At 45.3% G+C, this 20,106-nt stretch overlaps 1 protein-coding gene across 2 annotated transcripts in view; it reads left to right on the top strand.

Annotated features, from left to right (window-relative positions):
* Positions 1 to 20,106, top strand: part of GSG1L (GSG1 like) — a 249,325-nt gene that overhangs the window by 201,118 nt on the left and 28,101 nt on the right. Inside the window, exons 4-5 of one of the 2 annotated variants that reach the window (XM_037814945.1) lie at positions 3,022 to 3,133; positions 19,264 to 19,431. In XM_037814945.1, coding sequence (XP_037670873.1) covers positions 3,022 to 3,133; positions 19,264 to 19,431 — 280 coding nt within the window. The remainder of the gene's footprint in view (positions 1 to 3,021; positions 3,134 to 19,263; positions 19,432 to 20,106) is intronic. The other variant, XM_037814946.1, reaches the window with a different exon arrangement.

A 20,106-nucleotide genomic window follows, 5' to 3' on the forward strand; every position in this document is an offset into this window, starting at 1 on the left:
ATGCTATTATTACTCTTGTATAAAACTGAGGCACAGAAAGGCCAGGTAACCTCAAAGTCACACAGCTGGTGAGTGGCAGAGCTGGAAACCAGACCCTCTCTCTCACTTGGCTTTCACCCTTGCTCTACTCCAGGATCCTGTTCTGACCCATTTGACACTGTCTCCTAGTTCTGGCCCCACACCAGCTCCTCTGGACCCGACAACAGAATTTCCTCAGTCTGATCAGTGAAGTTTTGTGGGGTAGGGCTGGGATCTACCGCAGCCCCTCCTGCTCTGAGTTCCAGGTGGCACCACACCTAGCCCAGCTCTGGCCCAGGTGCAGAGAGAAGGCCATACCTGCCTCCATTGTGTGGATTGGGATTCCATTTATGGTGTCAGGAAGATGGGAGATTCTGGAAACCACCAGAGAGATTTATAGCCACGAGTTTCCTGGTGGGGGTCCCAGCCAGGAACCAGTAGCCGTGGGCAGGAAAGCCTCATTCATTTAGTCATTGGTAATTTAGGAGTGGCAGCAACTCAGTAGAAAGTCACTTTTTTATTTGGACGAGTTGAAAATGATTCCTTTTGCTGAGGAATCTCAGCCCAGAAGCTTACGGGTGGCTCTTGCTTTGTAGAACAAACGTGCTTCCAGAAGCTTGGGTGAGGGTCAGATTTTAGTGTTTAAATGCAATCAGGGCTCTCTCCAATCCTCTCTTTGTGTGAACTGGGATATTCATTTATTGAATTTTCTTAAAGCAGGGCTTTTTATATTTCAGAATAAAGGGAGTTCAATTTAGGAATCGATGCTTTTCTGGATTAAGAATTCAGAGAAGTAATTATTCTGTCAATGGGCTGGGCCCAGCTTCTGGGTCTCATGAATATTTTCTTCCATTAGTGGACAGTCACTGGATTTCCCACATCTACTCCTCTTCTCAATTTTATAGACGAGGAAACCAAGGTCTATGTAGAGAGTTCGAATAACTCAGGGCATGTGGACTGGCATAGAGAGGAAGCAATTGAAGAAGTTGCAACAGCTGAGGGTTTGGAGAGCAAGGTCCAGCTCTCGAAAGAGGGGCCAGCAGAGGCCAAGGAAGGGCTTGAGGCCCTGCTGAGTGGCATCAAAGAAAACGCTGCCCTGGACAACGTTAAACAGGCAAGGATGATTTTATTCAGGGACTGCTATAGTAGGGGAGAGAGAGTAGAACTCAACTCCATCCAAACAAGACAGCCAGCTTTATAAAGGCTGGGGGGCGGGTTGGAAGGGGGTTGATCACTGGGCTGGGTGCAGGATTTACTGAAGCTTTGATTAGGACCACTTCGGTCAGAATGTTTTCCTCTGCCATAATCAGGCTGACTGGAGCCTGTAAAGTCTGGGAGGAGAGAGGAGGGAGATAAAGAATTCGCCAGTTAGGAGCCTCTCAGGTAGTGCAAGAGCTGGGTTGCAAGGGAAGGGGTAGGTTGCAGGTGACACTGATGTTTAGAATGGTTAGTGTCCTATGTTGTCTTTTTATCCTTTGTTTTGCTCTGCAGTCCCACATCTGCAAGATTAGTTTGGAGGTAGCCAGGAGCAGGGAGGGAGCAGGTAGGAGGACACAAGGCTGGCAACTTGATTGAGAGAATTGGTCAGTGGGCAGGGCTTCTGGGTAGGGCAGCAATTCATCTATGAAATGGGAATAATCATCACCGGGGCTATTGTATACAGCCTTGCAGAGAGCACCGTGTACCTAGACTACGGTGCGACTGGTGCCCTGTGGAGTTGTGCAGTGTGCAACCTGAACATTGTTACATGGCCCTGATCATCATACGTCAGAGGATTGTTAGGAAGATTAAGTGAGATAAGCATGGATGTGTGAGAGTTGACAGAGTGCTCAGCATACAGTAGGTGCACAGGCATTGTCGGTTTCTTTCCTTCCTCTTGTCATCTCCCCATTCCCTCTCCCCCAGCATTCCATCTAAGGTCGGGTCTATGTCTTTAGTCACAAACACAGGGAAGGCTCCAGATGCCACAGTCTGCACCTGGTTTAGAATCATTGGGTAGCTGCCATTATTTCATGTCCACTAAGCCCCAGACCCCAAGTGCTGCCTTGCCCAATTTCACTGAATCTTCACCATACTTGTCACAATCCTCGTCTTAGGGTTGAAAAATTTGAGGCTCAGAGGAGTGAGGTGCTTTCCTCAGGGCCACACAGCAAATATGTGGTCGATGCAGGATTCAGACTCAGGTCTGGCTGCCATCAGATCCCTCGGGACCAAAGTTCTCCAAGCCCATGGGCACAGAGATTTTTGACTGTGAGCCACAGTAAGAAAAACATTTGATATTACAGTCACTACCCACACATACGTGCACAGATCTGAAAAGCTTCCCAAAGCAATACTTAATTAACCCTTGCTAACTTTGATGGAATCACATATTTCTATTTCTATTCTATTGTGTTCCATTCCATTCTGTTCTTCTTTTTTTTTTAAATGCTGGTTGCATTCCATGAAGTTCACTTCATGACTCATGAATCCAGGGGCTCAAGACCTGCAGTTTGAAAAACACCCTCTAGGTTGCTTCCCCAAAATGCCCTTGTAACGCAGGTGTCTGCGTGTCTGCAAACTACAGCCTATGGGCCAAATCTGACCCAACATGGGTTTTGTAAATAAAGTTTTATTGGAACACAGCCATGCTCATTCCTTTCTTTATTGTCTATGACTATTTCATGCTACAGCAGCAGAGTTGGATAGTTGTGCTGGAAGCTGTATGGCCCCCAGAGCCTAAAATATATACCTCTGGCCCTTTACAGACAAAGCTTGCCAATCCACATGCCTCTTCCCTGCCTCAGTTTCTCCACGGCTCCCTTTGGCCCTCAGAACCAAACTCAGGCTCCTCGGCCTCACCTAGAAAACCACCAGCCTCGGCCTCCCGCGTTCTGGAGCTGCCGACCTGCCTTGGCCAGGGGTTCCGGCTCCCCCCAGCGCCAGCCAGCAGGGAGGCTGCCGGAGGGCGGACCCAGGCCCTGCCTTGCTCTCTGACGCCACGTTCTGCTCCCTGCCCCGCAGGACTGCTGGGAATGGTCGCCCACATGATGTACACGCAGGTGTTCCAGGTCACGGTGAGCCTCGGCCCCGAAGACTGGAGACCCCACTCCTGGGACTACGGGTGGTCCTTCTGGTAAGTGGGTTTTGACCTTCAGGGTGAGAGCACCTTTGGGCACTCGAGGCCCCAAACCTGCTGGGAATGGAGCAGCTCAGTCCAATCGGGGGGCTCAGGAAGGGGGGCCTGGGCAGACTTCGAGGTGGGGACACCCACAGGCCAAAGGCACTTTGAGACCCAAGAGCAGGGATCAGCAAACTATGGCCTGGGGGCCAAATCCCACCCCCCACCCCCCAGTTGTGTGCAGTCCTTGAGCTGAGAATGGTTTTCATACTTTTTTTCTTTTCAATCTGCTAATTCAGTTAGCTTGATTGTTTGAAGTATAAAGAGAGAGATAATTGTTTCCCTGGGTTCTAACTAGTAACTGGGATTCTTCTTGTTGATGATGATGATAGTCAGTCCCTAGATACTGTGCAATCAGATTTGTAAATTCTCTAACTGGGCTTTTGTACTAGAAATATTTCCTTGAAAGTTTCTATCCCTGCCATGCCTACAGCCTTCTTTTAAGGAAAGCAGCACCACTCTGCCCTTCTCTCTTCCTAAAGTTGCCAATGTGCAATTTAAGGTGCAACTGTTCAATCAGTCAATCTGTCTCTGACCCTCAGACAAGGACTGACTGGAAATAAGGGAGTTGCTTAACAAGAAACTTTCTCCCCAAATCTTGCCCCATATTGGACGGTAACTAACGGAGCAGTTCAGATTGTCCCTCCTGAAAAGCATAAATGCCAACAAAAAAGATGGGCCTTTAAAATTCAGGTTGTGTCTTGGTTTTTATATTTTTAAATGATTGAAAAGAATAAAAAGAAGAAGATTTTGTGACATGTGAGAATTTTCTGATATTCACAGCTGCTCTCATTCATTTTGTATTGTCTCTGGCCGCCTCCATGCTACAAAGGCAGAGGAGAGCAGTTGCAACACAAACTTATGGCCTGCAATGTCTAAAATATTTTCTGTCCGACTCTTTATGGAAAAAGTTTGCTGACCCCTGCTTTAAAGGCCTGCTCTGGGAGGTGGAGACAGGAGTTGGGGATACCTGAAGTCAGGCGGGCTATGGAGGGTTCTGGGGGGTGATAGGACTCCAGTGAGGTGCCCTGGGTAGAGGAAACGAGATATCGTGTGCAAAGGAAAGGCAGAGTTAGCCGGGATTCTTTCAATTGTGCCTTGTAGAATCCCACCTACCTGAACTAAATAGGAGGCACAGATGAGATCATGTAACTGAAAAGTCCAGGTGTGTCAGCTAGGTTGCTTTGGTAATGACAGAAAAATCCACCCACATCAGTCTAAATAATAAGACACTATCCTGGTTCATGTAAATGAAAAGTGCAGCTGTTGCAGGGATGTCAGTTACGTTTGATCCAGAGGTGCTGAGGTGATCAGGACTGAGTTCTCTTCCTCGGGAATCATCTGAGCATTGGCCCCCTCCATGTATTGACTTTGTTCCTGGGCTGGCTTCCCATGTGGTGGTGAGAAAGCTTCCAGCAACCCCTGAGGGTGGTGCTTCCTCCTTCATATGTAGGAGTAGAAAGGGCTTCTCTTTCTCCAACCACTGACTAAAGTCCCAAGCTTCCTTCTGACCGGACCAACTCTTTCCTGAATCACTCACCATGGCTGGGGACATGTCATGAGCTTATTGGCTCAGTTTAAACAGGCCAACCTCTGGAGCTAGGAACAAATAAAAAAATCTCAAATGGTGAGAGAGAGGAATGGATGGTGGGTGAGCTACCACAGAATCTGCTTCAGGCACAGCTGGATCCAGGTGATTGGGTCAATGTCATCAGGAACTCAGTCATTCTTTTCCACATTCCTGTCTCTGTTTCCCTTGGAAACAGGCCACTTTTTCCCAAGTGGTAGTAAAGATGGTCAACACACACAGCTCTAGGTTTACATCTTAAAAGTGAATCAATCCCAGTAGAGAGATGGGGCCTCTTCTTTCCAATATTTCCAACTAGACTCCTGACTATGACTTTCATTGGCTTAGCTTCGGACATGTAACCATCCCTGAACCAATGACTTAGACTTGGGAGGGACTGGAATGCTCTGATTGGTCAGGCCTGAGTCACATGCTCTGTCTGCCCTTGGGGCCCTGGGCGGGGTTGGCTCCACCCACCTTGGACCGCGAGGAAAGGAGCCGTGGTTCACCGGCAGCGAAGGGGTGGGTTGTTATCAGAAGAGGGAATGCCTGCGGGGAAGGCAGTCATGGGTGCCTGTTACAGGGGGTGCTGGTCCTCGTGCTGGTGTCCGGGGACCATTTAGCCACTCATTCATTTAACACGGATTTACTGAGCACATATTCTGGAACAGCCACCCTTCTAGGAGCCGTTTCCAGGGCGAGTGTGATAACAGGGGACAGAGACCAGTGAATGAGCTATATTCTGAACGGGGCAGTGATGGGTGGGGGGATGTCCCACAGCAGTGGGAGCATAAAGAAAGGGCCACTAACCCAGTCTCTAGCGAGAGGGTCCTTAGGGAAGATGCAAACTGGGGGAGGATGGGAATAAGATACAGCGCAATAGGCCTGGGCTCGGTGAGTGCAGACTCGGAGGTGAGGGAGATGTGAGGGACAGCATCTTTGGGGAAGGGTGGCCAGAATGGAGCAGGAAGGACTATGATTAGAGAAGACCCCACAGCAGACCACGGAAACTCCAGCCCCCTCCCACCCTCTGCTTGGCTCCACCCCCTTAAAGCCAAATGCCTACCCCTTAAAGGGACCTTGACCAGATAACACCATCCCCAAGCCTTTTGAGTGAAATATTTCCAGGGAAACCACCTAAGGCCCCGAACCCCGTTTCCCCCACACGTCCTTTCCATCCCCCATGCCCTCCCCACACACTGGCATTTCTTTCTTAAAAACTTTACCTTGGAGGGGAGTCACCCTGGGCTAGAAAAGAGGGCAAAGCAAGGGAACTAACACTTTTGAGTGTGTACTGTGTGTATGATAATCTCTTGCATGTATTGATCACCTATGCATTATCAATTATAACAGTGCTATGGGGTAGGTATTTTCATTATCCTCATTTTATGGAGGGTGACATCAAGGCACAGAGAACCTAAGTCATATGCTCAAGGAAATCCAGCCTGTGAGTGGCAGAGCTGGGATTTGAACACAGGTAGCTTCATTCTGAGGGCCTTGCTCTCGACCCCTATAGCCTGCCTGTGTGAGATGATACTGTAATAGTAAGATAATTCATGGCTGGCTTAGCCCAGTGTGTAACACGTCATCCATGCTTAGTAAAGGATAGCTCTTCTTGCGTTACTGTTACTGATACTATACTCTGCTCCCCTGAGTTTTGCCTCCCACAGGGCACCGATTCCCATTTGACTTATTTAAGGCCGGGGCCCAGTGTGCAGCCCTATTAGGGCTGATCCATTTCTCCCTGTCACTGAGGCCCACAAGATGGATTAGTCCCATTTTTCATCTCTTGCCTTTGGGGCCTTTCCAGGGCTGCACAGCATCATCCCTCTTGGTTAATATATGTGAGGCCATTTGTCAAAAATCCAGCCTCAGAGTCTCCCCTGCCCCCACCCCAGGCACCAGAGGCAGGGCCCAGCTCTGAGGGAAGACGGCGCCAGCCTCTGTCTTCCCTCCAGCAGGGGAGGAGATAAAGGCTGCAGGAGCTCGGACTTAGGGAGGTTCTGAGGGGCTCTAACCTCAGTTGCTTCTGAGCCCTGGGAGACCTAACAGGAAGTGGGAAGTCCCCGTGGTTAAGAGTCAGACCGTCCAGTTAAAATCCCACCTGATGCTCACTGCTGGGCAGCCGTGGGCAAAGTGGAGGCCTGGTGTGGGGGTGCAGCCTCTGGGGTTGGACAGCTTTGGTTTCAGGTCCTGGCTCTGACCCTCAGCAGCTGTGGACCTTGACCAAGTCACTCATCCTTTCTGCACCTCAGTGTACTCATCTGTAAAATGGGGATAGCCCAAGTGTTCTGGTTCCCTATTGAAGTGCAACAACCATTCCCAAATTTAGTGGTTTAGAATAAAAATGTATTAATTACCTCCTGTGGTGTGGTGGGCTGGTGGGGCCCAGCTGGGTGGTCCTTGCTTGGGGTTTTCCACGGTGTCCACTGGGCTGGGGGTCATCTGGGCGGATGAGTGGGCTGGGCATCCAAGATGGTGCCCTCACAGTGCTGGCAGTTGGTGGTAGCTGTCAGTCGTGAGCTCAGCTGGGGCTCCCTCTGGGAGCGTGGCTTCTGTTGGGGCTTCCCCATGTAGCTGGGGCGTCTCGCAGCCTGGGGGCCAGGTTCCTGGGGGAGTGTCCCTAGAGCAAGCCTTGGGTGGAAGCTGCAGGGTTTTTCCTTATGACTGCTCCTCAGAAGTCACGTGGCCCCACTTCTGCTGCATTCTGTTGGTCAGGAGTGAGCGAAGATGCTGGATGCAAGGGAAGGTTCTATATGAAGCCATGAACCCCAGGCAGGGTGGCTCTCTCGGGGCCATCTTTGGAGGCAAGAGACCACAAGGAGTGACTGAAATAATGCATGTGAGGCGCTTGGCACAGAGTACATGTCGACAGACGTTAGCTGTGAAAGGCAAACCACCCAGCCTTGCAAGCCTCAGCTGCCTCATCTCGAGAATAGGGAGATAATAACGCATATCTAAAATGGGATTGCTGTAAGGGTTGCATAAGACAAAGCTCTTAAAATGCTTGGCGAACAGTGAGAACTCATTAAGTGGCAGTGATTGTAAATGATGACAATGGCCTCGGACCTTTGAAAATGGCACTCCGAGTTGTTGAGAGCACAGGAGCCAAACATCCACGAGGAGGACATCTGGAGGGCTAGCAAGCAGCCCGGTGTCTTTTGTTCTCCCCAGCACCCAAATCCCCTGGATTTCCCACTCACATTGGGGTTCCCTCAGGATCCAGTCGCCTCCCAGCTCCCTCCTTTGACCTCACTCGGCTTCGGGACCCTGTCCCAGCCCTGAGCCTGTGACACTCCAGCCCTCGTACTGGGCAGCTCCTTTCGGCTCCGTGTCTCAGCTCTCCCTTGTGACAATGCCAAGGAGAGAACTAGGCAGACGCCTGGGCAGCTGCCTGGCATGAACGATGGGTGGTGTTAGGATAAGACTAAGCTTGGCCGACATCTACCTAGTGAGTTTCCCACGGCTGCCGTGACAATGATTACAGACCGCGTGGCTTAGAACAACAGGGATTTGTTCTCTCACGGTGCTGGAGCCTAGAGGTCTGAAACCAAGGCATCAGCAGGGCCCGCTCCCTCCAAAAGCTCTAGGGGAGAAGGCTTCTTTGCCTCTCGCAGCTTCTTTTGGCCCCGAGTGGTTCTGGACTCGCGGCAGTATGGCTCCCACTTTTGCCTCTGCCATCACATGGCTGTCCTCACTGTGTGCATCTCTGTGTGTCCTCTCCTCTTCTTATAGGGAAGCTAGTCATTAGATTTAGGGCCCACTCATCTTAACTTAATAATCTCTGTTTCCGAACAAGGTCACTTTCTGAGATTCCAGGTAGACGTGGATTTTGGGGGATGCTATTCAACCTACTGCACCTTCTTTGTGCTGGGCACAGTGAGAGGCACTTTCCAAGCTGTGAGATGTCTGGTCCTGCCCGTGACTCCCCACAGGAGTTACCATCTCCATTTCAGGGTCTAGGAAACAGGGTCACAAAGGGTAAAGTTGGTTTCTGGCTTCTCTTGAATGCCAGCAGATCTGTCAATGCCTAACTGGTATTGCCACATGGCAGCAGACAGCTAACCAGTATTGCCACATGGCAGCAGAAAGCTAAAGTTGAGTAGTGGCTACCCCTTTAGATGAGGTGTACGTTCTCCACTTTACCCCACTCCTCACTACTCCCTATTGCCTTTCACTTCCCCCCAATTTGCTCACTTAGTCATCTGCTTGACCCATGGAATTGTAGATTGTAAGAGCTGGAAGGCCCAGAGAGTGTAAATAATTTGGTCCAGGCCACACAGCAAGTGAGTAGTAAAGGGGGGACAATTCCCAGGAAGTTCTTCCCCCTGTTGTGGCAGTGCCTCTGCTTCCCTCTGGGGCCCCATCTGTGGTCGCACCACTGCCCTCCTCTGTTCCCCTTCCCCTCCTTTCCAGCCTCCCTGACTCTATGGAAACAGCAGGCTAGTGTCCTCCTTGGGACCCCAGGCTACCCCTGCAGGTATCCAGGTTTCTCTGCAGGTCTTGGGGTTTCAGCAAGCTGATCCCTTGCAGGAGGGAGGGGTGTGTGTGCTGCTGTGACCCTAGAAGATTCTTGGCCCAAAAGCCAGTGGAGAGGGATGTGTTTGCCAGTGTCACCACCAACAGACGGCATGTTCAGCAGGATATGCTCATTCTCACTTGTTTCTCCCGAGGCAGGTGGCTCTGGCCTCCTTTTCTTTAAGACCCAGGTGGGGACAAAGAGATGTGGCTGCCCAAGGCTGTCCTGCTATCCACGGGTGGACCAGCTGGGACCCCAGAGCCTGCAGTGGCCCAGCTCCTAGTCCCATCAGCCCCTGGACACCAGGGGTGGCCCCGACTGAGCATCTGCGCCTTGCCCTGCCCAGCACAGTGACTCTGTGCCCCTCTGACCTGAGCATCAGAAGGTGAGCGAGGGCAGCCTCCCTCAGTGACCAGTTTCAGTCTCCCCACTGAGCAGGTTCTGAGTCGATTCCAAGGTGGTGTCCAGGTGTCTCTGAATCTGCTCCCCCAGCATTCTGCTGACTCCACTCCTGAGGTCCCAGAGGACAGAGTACCGGTTGACAACCACCCCCACCCCATCACCCTCCTGTTTCCTCCCCACAGTGTCCACTCTGCTCTCGGTTTTGAAAACCAGGCCAGCTACCCATGTAGTTCACTGCACCAGCTCAGAAATTCGAGCTGCAAACCTCAATGAATGTTCCCTCAATGAGGCTTTCAAACTGCACCTTGCAGATGTCCGGGGTTGGGGTATGTACGGAAGATGAAAGCTCAGGGATGTAGTTCTGAGCCCTTTGTCCACAGTCAAACTGAGACAATGTTTCTATATCTGTTTTTACTTTATCTGTATTTATTCAGACACTCGTTTATTACACAAATATTTATTGAGCACCTACTACATGCCAGATACGGCTCTAGGTGCTGAAGATTCAGCAGTGAACAAAACGAAGCTCCTGTTCTCAACAGGGTGGCATTCTGGTGTGGGTGGGAAGACAATCAAAAACAAGATGATAAGGATTTCCATTTCTAGGATGATAAGAGAGATGTACTACTTCCTATTCCTCCTGCTAAATACAACTAGAGTCCGTGGACCTCACATACAAAACAGACAGAAGAAGACTGAAAGGTGGGGAGAAGATGACACACCTGCTAGGGACCTTGGGGCCTGAAGAACACCTCAATGGCGAGTTCCCTGAGTTTTCTTTTTGCTTCGTGTATCTCTGACTTGGAGCTGAAGAAGCTGGCAAGCTGGAAATGCCAAAAAACACAGGCAAAAAAATCCCAAGAAAAGCCTGCTTTCTTTAGTCAAAGGACCAGGAAAGAGGCAACCTACCAAGACAGAAAACTGAACAAAACTGTTCTACTCCAGCCAAATAACACAGAAAAAAAAAAAAAACAAAAAAAAAACAAAAAAAAAACTGTGGCTCTTCCCCAATCCACGCCATCAAAGTAGGAGTGGGGGCCTCAACATCCACCCTTGCCACGCTGTAACGAGGGACCCCAATATCCTTGCTGGGATGGTGTCAGAAAAGGAGCCAAGTTGGAGCCGGGACTTTTGTCCCAGTGAGCAGTAGCAAGTCAAGTGTCAGTGGAGACCATATGGGTTGCCTTCCACCCACACCTGGCAGTTCCACGATGCCTGCCTCCCTCCCTGCTGGGCTGTTGTCAGAGGGGACCTGGTAGGATGTCAGGTTTTCACCACCACTCAGCAATAGCGAGTCCACCACACACCTCCATGGTGTCAGTGGAGTCTGTTTGGGGAGCAATAACGAGCTACTGCTCCTCCAGGTCAGGGTGGCATCAGTGGAAGCCCAGTGGGGAGCCAGAACCCCAACTCTGCCCACCTGTAATGAGGAGCACCTCTCCACCTCAGACGTCAAAGGTGGCCGAGTGGGAAAGCTGGCCTTCTACCCCCACCCGGCAGTGATGAGACAGCACTCCTCATTCTCATGCTAAAAAAGTGTTAGAAGAAGCCAGGTAAAACAGAAGGTTTAAATAAGATTAGAGTCTCATAATAATACCCCCCCCCACACACACACACCAAAATCAAGGTATCAATTGAAAATCATTCCTCATACCAAGAACCAGGAAGATCTCAACTTGAATTAAAACAGTCAGTAGACACTAATACTGAGATCATGGAGATGTTAGAATTGTCTGACAAAGATTTTAAAGCAGCCATCATGAAATGCTTCAGCATGCGCTTAATGAACACCCTTGAAAAAACGAAAAAAATAGAAAGTCTCATTAAAAAAAAAATAGAAGATATAAGGAAGAATCAAATGGAAATTTTTAGAACTGAAAATATAATAACAGATAAAAACTCATTGGATAAGCTCAACATCAGAATGGAGGAATCAATGAACTTGAAGATAGGAAACAGAAATTTCCAACATGAACAATGGAGAGAAAAATGAACAGAACCCTGAGGACCTCTGAAACTACAACAAAAGATTTAACATTTATGTCATTGGAGTCCTGGAAGGAGAGGAGAAAGAGAGCATACTGAAAAAATATTCTGAGAAATAATGGTTGAAACTTCCTAAATGTAGAAAAAGACACAGACCTAAAGATACAAGAAGTTGGATGAACCCTAAACAGGATAAACCCAAAGAAATCCATGCAAGATGCAGCATAGTCAAACTTCTGAAAAGTAAAGATAAAGGAAATATCTTGAAAAGAGTGGCAAAGAAATAATACCTTTTCCACAGGGGTAAAGCTTTTGAATGACAGCAGATTTCTCATCGGAAACCATGGAGGCTAGAAGGAAGTGATACAACATTTTTCAAGTGCGAAAAGAAAAAAAACCTGTCAACTCAGAATTCTGTACACAGCAAAAATATCCTTCAGGAATGAAGGGGAAAATCAAGGCATTCTCAGATGAAGGAAAACTAAGGGAATGTGTTGCCAGCACACCTACCCTAGAAGAACGGTTAAAGGAAGTTATCTAAACAAGAAAAGAAATAATAAGAGGAATCCTGGGACACCAGGAAGGAAGAAAGAACAATGGAAATAGTAATAAAACATTTCCCTTCTCCTGTTGAGTTTTAAAAATCACAATTAAATTTTGCTGGAGCAAAAGCAGTCTGATGTGGTTCTAAATATATGTAGAGGAAATATTTAAGACAACTGTATTATAAATGGGAGAGGATAAAGGAACTTAAAGGGAGCTGTGGGTTAGGGTTAAGGTTAGGGTTAGGGTTAGGGTTGTTTAAGCCAACCCATTGTACAAGATTTGTTTGAACAGCCAGGAAACTAAAACACTATAGGAAAACAGGAAAAGAAAACAGAAATGAAAAAGAGAGAACACAAAACACAAAACACAAAATAAAATAGCGGGTTTAAACTATAATATATCAATATTTACATTAAATGTAAATGTCTAAATATAACAATTAAAAGAGATGGGCAGAGTGGATTAAAAAATTATCCAACTATATGCTGTCTACAAGTAACTAATTTCAAATATGATATAGGTAGGTTAAAAATAAAAGGATGAAAAAAGATATATCATGAAAACATTAAGCAAAAGAAATCAGAAATGGCTATATTATATCAGATAAAGTAAACTTCAGAGCAAAGAAAATTACTAGAAACATATCATTGCATAACGATAAAAGGGTTAATCCACAAAAAAGATATAGCAATCTTAAATGTGTATACACCAAAAAAACAGGAAAAATATATATGAAGCAAAAATTGATATAATTGAAAGAAGAAATAGACAAATTACACAATTATAGTTAGACACATCAACATTCCTCTCAACAATTGATAGAACAATTAGATAGAAAATCAGCAAGGATATGGAAGAACTCAACAACACCAGCAGCTAGCTGGACATAACGGACATTTATAGAACACTCCACCTAACAACAGCAGAATACACATTATTTTTAAGTACCCGCAGAACATATACCAAGAAAGACCATATCTTGCACCATAAAGTCAACTTTGACAAATGGAAAAGAATTGAAATAATACAAATAGTATTTCCTGATGACAATGGAATGAAACTAGAAAGCAATAACAGAAGTATGAAAGGAAAATTTCTAAACACTTGGAAACTAGACAACACACTTCTAAATAATCCATAGGTCAGAGAAGTCACAAAGAAAATAAAAAGATACACTGAACTGAATGAAAATGAAAATACAACACATTGAAACTGGGGATGTAGCTAAAGCAGTTCTGAGGGTGAAATTTATAGAACTAAATGTTCACATTAGAAAAGAGGAAGCATCTCAAATTAATAATTGTGCTGGTTTGGATGTATTATGTCCCCCAGAACGCCATTATCTTTGTTGCAGTCTTGTGTGGGCAGGAAATGTATTGGTGTTGATCGGGTTGGAGACTTTTGATTGGATGTTTCCATGGAGATGTGATCACTTTACTCTGGGTGAGATCTTTCACTGGATGGTTTCCATGGAGGTGTGGCCCTGCCCATTCAGCATGGGCCTTGATTAGTTCGCAGGAGCACTATATAAGCTCAGACAGAAGGAGCAAGCTTGCTACAGCCAAGAGGGACACTTTGAAGAATGCACAGAAGCTGAGAGATTAGCTGCAAATGAGAGACAGTCTGAAGATGGCCGTTGAAAGCAGGTTCTTGCTCCGGAGAAGCTAAGAGAAAACGCACAGCCCAAGAGCAACTGAGAGTGACATTTTTGAGGAAGTGCAGTCTAGAAAGGAACGTCCTGGGAGAAAGCCATTTTGAAACCAGAACTTGGAGCAGATGCCAGCCATGTGCCTTCCCAGCTAAAAGTGGTTTTCCAGACACCATTGGCCATCCTCCAGTGAAGGTACCTGATTGTTGATGTGTTACCTTGGACACTTTAGGGCCTTAAGACTGTAACTTTGTAACCAAATAAACCCCCTTTATAAAGGCTGATCCGTTTCTGGTGTTTTGCATTCCAGCAGCATTAGCAAACTAGAACAATAATCTACGATACAACCTCAAGAATCTAGAAAAAGAAGAGCAAAATAAACCAAAAACAAGCAGAAGAAAGATAAGAAATCGGTAAAATTGAAAATAGAAAAGCAGTAGAGAAAATCAAAGAAGTTAAAAGCTGATTCTTTAAGATCAATAAAATTGACAAACCTTTAGCAAGACTGATGAGAGAGAGAGAGAGATTGAAAGAGAGAGAGAGAGAGAGAGAGAGAGAGAGAGAGTTCACAGGGTGAAATGACATAAAACATAAAAGAAATTATATTTGGTGTCTCATCATCCTGCCTTAGTCATAAATTTTCCTTTTGAGTGACCACCCCAGTTATCCTTGCCGTGGGCATAATTGCAATTAGCAAAGCTTGCACCTCTGCATGGTTTGGATGATAAGAGCTGCCCCTAGCTTCTCCAAAGGGCCCCTGCCAGCTTCTGCCCTTTTACACTGCATAATTTACTACAAGAGCAAGTATTTCCATATGGTTTAGAAGATAAGAAGCTGCCCTCAGCTTCTCCAAATGGTCCTTACCACTTCTGCTTTTCATGCTGTATACTTTGAAACTTCAATCCCCAGTTCCTGTGGGAAAATCCTACCCTTACCCTCTGGGTCACAATAAAGGCAGGACCCACATGTGCCTCTTCCCACCCTCCTCCATGGAACTTTGCATGGGCCCAGGTAACGTAAGCACAGAGGGCCCCTCCACCACCCTCCTTCTCTTCTCCCCACTTCCAGGGCCTTTGATCTAGCAAAGCTGTCCTTTCAGTCATTCTTGGCTGGCTGGTTCTCTCTGGTTGCACTTCATCACCCAAAGAACTTTCACATAACATCTAAAACACAGGGATTATCACTACAGTCTCTGCAGGCATCAAAAAGATGATAAGGAAATACTATAAACAACTCTACACACATAAATTTGACAACTTAGATGAAATGGACCAAGTCCTTGAAAAGCACAAACTACCACAACTCATGTTATATGAAATAGATCATTCAAATAGCATTATAACTATTATGGGAATTGAACTTGTAATTTAAGAGCTCCCACAAAAGAAATCTCCAGTCCCAGATAGTTTTACTGCAGCATTCTACCAAATGCTTAACAACTATTAAAACCAGTTTTATACAATCTCTGTCAGAAAATTGAAGAGGAGGGAATACAACAAAGTACAAAAAGGAAAACACAGACCAATATAAATTGAATATAGACATAAAAATCCTTAAAAAATAACAGCAGATATTCAACTCTATATGAAAAGACTTATGCACCATTGCAAATGGGGTTTATTCCAGAAATGCAAGGCTGGTTCAATATCTAAAAATCAGTCAGTGTGATTCACTATAGTAACAGGCTAAAGAAGAAAAATCACATGATCATATCAATTGATGCAGAAAAGGCACTTGACAAAATTTAATGCCCATTCATGACAAACAAACAAAAAAAACTCTCAGAAAATTAGAAACAGAGGGAAACTTCCTCAACTGGATATATGACAGATACAAAACACCTATAGTTAACAATGTACTTAATGATGAAAGACTTAATGCTTTCTCCCTAAGGTCAGGAAAAAGGCAAGTATGTCCACTGTCACTATTATTTTTCAACATAGGGCTGAAAGTGCAGTAAGGCAAAAATAAATTAAATAAATAAATAAATGAATGAATAAATGGAAATAAAAAGCATACAAAATGGAAAAGAAGAAATAAAACCCCTTACTATCTGCAGATGACATGATTGTTAACATAGAAAATCACAAGGAATATATAGAAAGTGCTTAGCCCTAATAAGTGAACTTAGCACAGTCACAGGTACAAGGTAAAAATTTAAAAATCAATTGTATTTCTACATATTAGCAATGAACACATGGACAACGAAATTAAAAATGCAACACCATGTAAAAATCATCCCCTCCACCCAATAGAATGCTTAGGTATAGTATTAACAAAACCTATGCAGGATTTGTATGCTGAAAATGACAATTTGCTAATGAAAGAAATCAAATAATATCTAAATAAATGGGGACACATGCTATGTTAATGGATTAGACAACTCGACATAACAAATGTGTCAATTCTCCTAAAATCAATGTAAAAGTTTAATACAATTTCTATCAAAACCCCAGCCAGATGAGAGATTTCAAATGGAGTTGAGAGGTCACTCTGGTGGACATTCTTATGCGCTATACAGATAATACTTTTTAGGTTTTAATATATTGGAATAGCTAGAAGTAAATACCTGAAACTACCAAACTCCAACCCAGTAACCTTGACTCTTGAAGATGATTGTATAGCAATGTAGATTACAAGGGGTGACAGTATGATTGTGAAAACCCTATAGATCGCACTCCCTTTAGCCAGTGTGTGGATGGATGAGTAGAAAAATGGGGACAAAACCTAAGTGAAAAATAGGTTGGGATGGGGGGGAGTGATTTGGCTGTTCTTTTTTTATTTTTATTTTTTATTCTGATTGTGATTCTTTCCGGTGTAAGGAAAATGCTCAAAAATAGATTGGGGTGATGAATGCCCAACTATAAGACGGTACTGTGAACAGTTGATTGTACACCATGGATGACTGTATGGTATATGAATATATCTCAAAAAAACTGAATTTAAAAAAAGAAAAAAACAACAACAAAAACACACACACACAAAAAAAAAAACCCAGAAAGATTTCTTAAAGATATAAACAAGACTATTCTAAAATTTACATGGAAAGTCAAAGGAGCTAGAACAACTAGAATGACTTTGAAAAAGAAGAGTGAAGTGGTGGTGGTGGTGGGGATTAGTCTGCCTGATTTTAAGATGTGTTATATTGCTACAGTAATCAAGACTGTGTGGCATTGGTGGAGGGATAGACCCGTGCAAATAAGCCCTCTTGATTTTTGACAAGGTGCAAATCAATTCAGTAGAACAAGGTAGCCTTTTCAACAGATAGTGATGAGCAATTGGACACTGATAGGCAGAAAAAAATAAATCTCAATCTTAACCTCATGTCTTATACAAAAACTAACTTAAAATGGGTCATGGATTTAAATGCAAAACATAAAACATTTTAGAAAAAAAAATAGGAAGTCTTTGGAATCTAGGGCCAGGCAAAGATTTCTTAGACTTGATACCAAAACTACAATACATAAAAAGAAAAAAAAAAGATAAACAGGACTTCATCAAAATTTAAAACTTTCACTCTGCAAAAGACTCTGTTGAGAGGATAAAAAGGTAAAGCTACAGATGGAGAGAAATATTTGCAAAACCCATATCTGACAGAGGACTAGTAGTTATAAAAAAATACTCTTAAAACTCCACAGTAATAAAACAAAACAAGCCAATTAGAAAATGGACAAAAACCACGAGCACACATTTCATCAAGTAGGATCTACAGATGGTCAATAAGCAAACAAGAAGATGTTCAACATCATCAGCAAAAGATGTCAACATGCAAATTTAAGCCATAATGAAACACCTCAAAGCTGTCTATGATGACACTCAGGGCCTCTAGAAGACCTAAATTAGCTCCTTATCATGAAAGAACCAGGGGAATTACTTCATTAATGGGTTCACATTAAGGGAAATAGGTGATTATGGGACTCCTTTTGAGAAAGACTGAATCCTCAGATTTTCCCATTTTTCTTCTGGGATGCTCTGAGGCTGACAAAGAGAAGCACAGTGGGTGAGGGCGGTGGGCTGCTCCTGACCTGAAATGCAGGGTCAGTGGTGTTCAGACACCAGATGAGTGGGCTCCAGTAGGAGCTCCTGAGGGTCTGAGATAATCCAGGCAACAACAAGACTGAGCCCTTGATTTGGAGGAAACCAGATATCAAGGCAGAGTTGGGAAACGGGGACCTGGGTACCAGATCAGGTGAAACTGGAGCAAGGTGGGTACCCCACTCCTGGTACTAAAACTTAGTGTACTGTCTTGGTCATAGGAACCAGGTAGGAAGCAATTTCTAGAACAAGAACAAGGAGCCAGGCTAGCTGAGTCTCCCAGCTCTGTACCCACTTTCCCTTCTTTCCAGATATGGTTAGGACAGATTTTCCAGCTTTGGGCTGGGCTCAGCATACACATCAGATGAGACAGCCTTGAGTCTCTCCAGCTGTGGATAGAAAACATGTCCAGTAGAAAGGTAAGCAGGTCATTCAACTTAATCTCCCAGAAGGAAAGCTTTGAAACCAAGTCATATAGAAGTGGGTAGTAAAACAATGTTACTACTAATAATATAACACATTGTCATATATTACATAGTTAATTATATAATTAATATTAAATAGTAATACAATTAATATCAATACTATTAATATGATAATAATGGTAATTATTAGGATTATCAATTAATATTGATAATATTAATATAAAAATAATGATAGTAAACCTTTTTTGAGCACCTACTATGTGCCTGGCACTGTTCTAAGATGTTTTTAATGGTTCATCTCCTTTAATTCTTGCAACCACCCTATGAGGTAGTACTATTATTATGCCAATTTTAAAAATGGGGAATATGAGGCAGAGAGGTTAAGCATCTTGCCCAAGTTCACACATGAACAAAGGTAATTTAATCCTCACGAAAACCCAACTTTTAGGGTGTCTGGCCCCCACTTACTCCCCCCCTTCAACTCAAACTATTTTCCTCATGCATCCTTCACTCCAGCATCCCAAACCTCTTAGAATTTGTGGAATGCTCCTTAGTGTTTCGTGCCTCCATTCCTTTGTGTGTGCTATTCCTTCTTCCTGGAGTGCCCTTTCCACTGGAAAACTCTTACTCATCTTACAAAACCCAGTCTAAATGTTTTTGCATTCCATGTAAACTTCCCTGATGCCAGTCCTCTTGGACGGAATGGCTTGCTCTCTTCTTGCTTACTAATAATGAACTCTGTCATATCTGCACCACAAGGTACAGATAATTCTCTGTCTCCCAGACCAGAATGTGAGTAGGCAGGGACCAAGTCTTATTCTTCTCCACTGTGGCACCTGCTCAGTGTCTGGCCCAGAGGAGGCAACAGTGCAGGGGTGAATAGGTGTTTGCGGGTGGGGGGATTTTCTGTCCCCTGCCCACCCTCACTGTGACATCTTTCTCCTGATCTCTTGGCAGCCTGGCGTGGGGTTCCTTTACCTGCTGCATGGCAGCCTCTGTCACCACGCTCAACTCCTACACCAAGACGGTCATTGAGTTCCGGCACAAGCGCAAGGTCTTTGAGCAGGGCTACCGGGAGGAGCCGACCTTCATAGACCCTGAGGCTATCAAGTACTTCCGGGAGAGGTCAGTGCACACAGGGTCACCTCCCGCAGACTCTGGGAATCTGAAGCCCCAAGTCTAGCCTCTGTGGCCACAAGGCCTCAGCCAAAACCCGGAATGTGGGATCCGATGGAGATGTTCTGGAGGCCTTTGGGGTGGAAGAGGCAGGCTGCGTGAGGAGGGTTTGGCCCTGACTGTGTTGTAGTATCTGGGATGTTTTAACGTGTTATGGGATATGGGGTCACCCTGGGCTTAGGGGATTAGAGGCCTGAGAACCTCAGAAGGGAACCAAGTTCGTGTTTGCCATTTGGTGCCATGCTTCTTGGGACCATGATAGTGGCATAAAGGAATGAACCAAGGTTTCATTCTTGGGCTCTGTCATGGTGCTGAGCAAAAAAAGGACCCAACATTGGGATTGGGATTGGCTGCTAGAGGAAGCGGGATCCTCAAGATCAGGGACCACATCTCATCACCTGAGTCCTCAGGGACCAGCTGGGAATGGAGGAGGTGACAATAAATGGTGGGTGGATGGAAGGAAGGATGGATGGATGGAAGGAAGGATGGATGGATGGAAAGATGGGTGAATAGGTATAGTTTGGATGGATGAATAGGTGGGCAGAGGCTAGATTAATAGATGAATTGATGGATGGATGGACGGACAGGTGAGTGGATGGATGGATCAGTGGAAGGATGGACAGC

Source organism: Choloepus didactylus, chromosome 21 (genome assembly GCF_015220235.1).
Source record: "Choloepus didactylus isolate mChoDid1 chromosome 21, mChoDid1.pri, whole genome shotgun sequence".
NCBI lineage: Eukaryota > Metazoa > Chordata > Mammalia > Pilosa > Megalonychidae > Choloepus > Choloepus didactylus.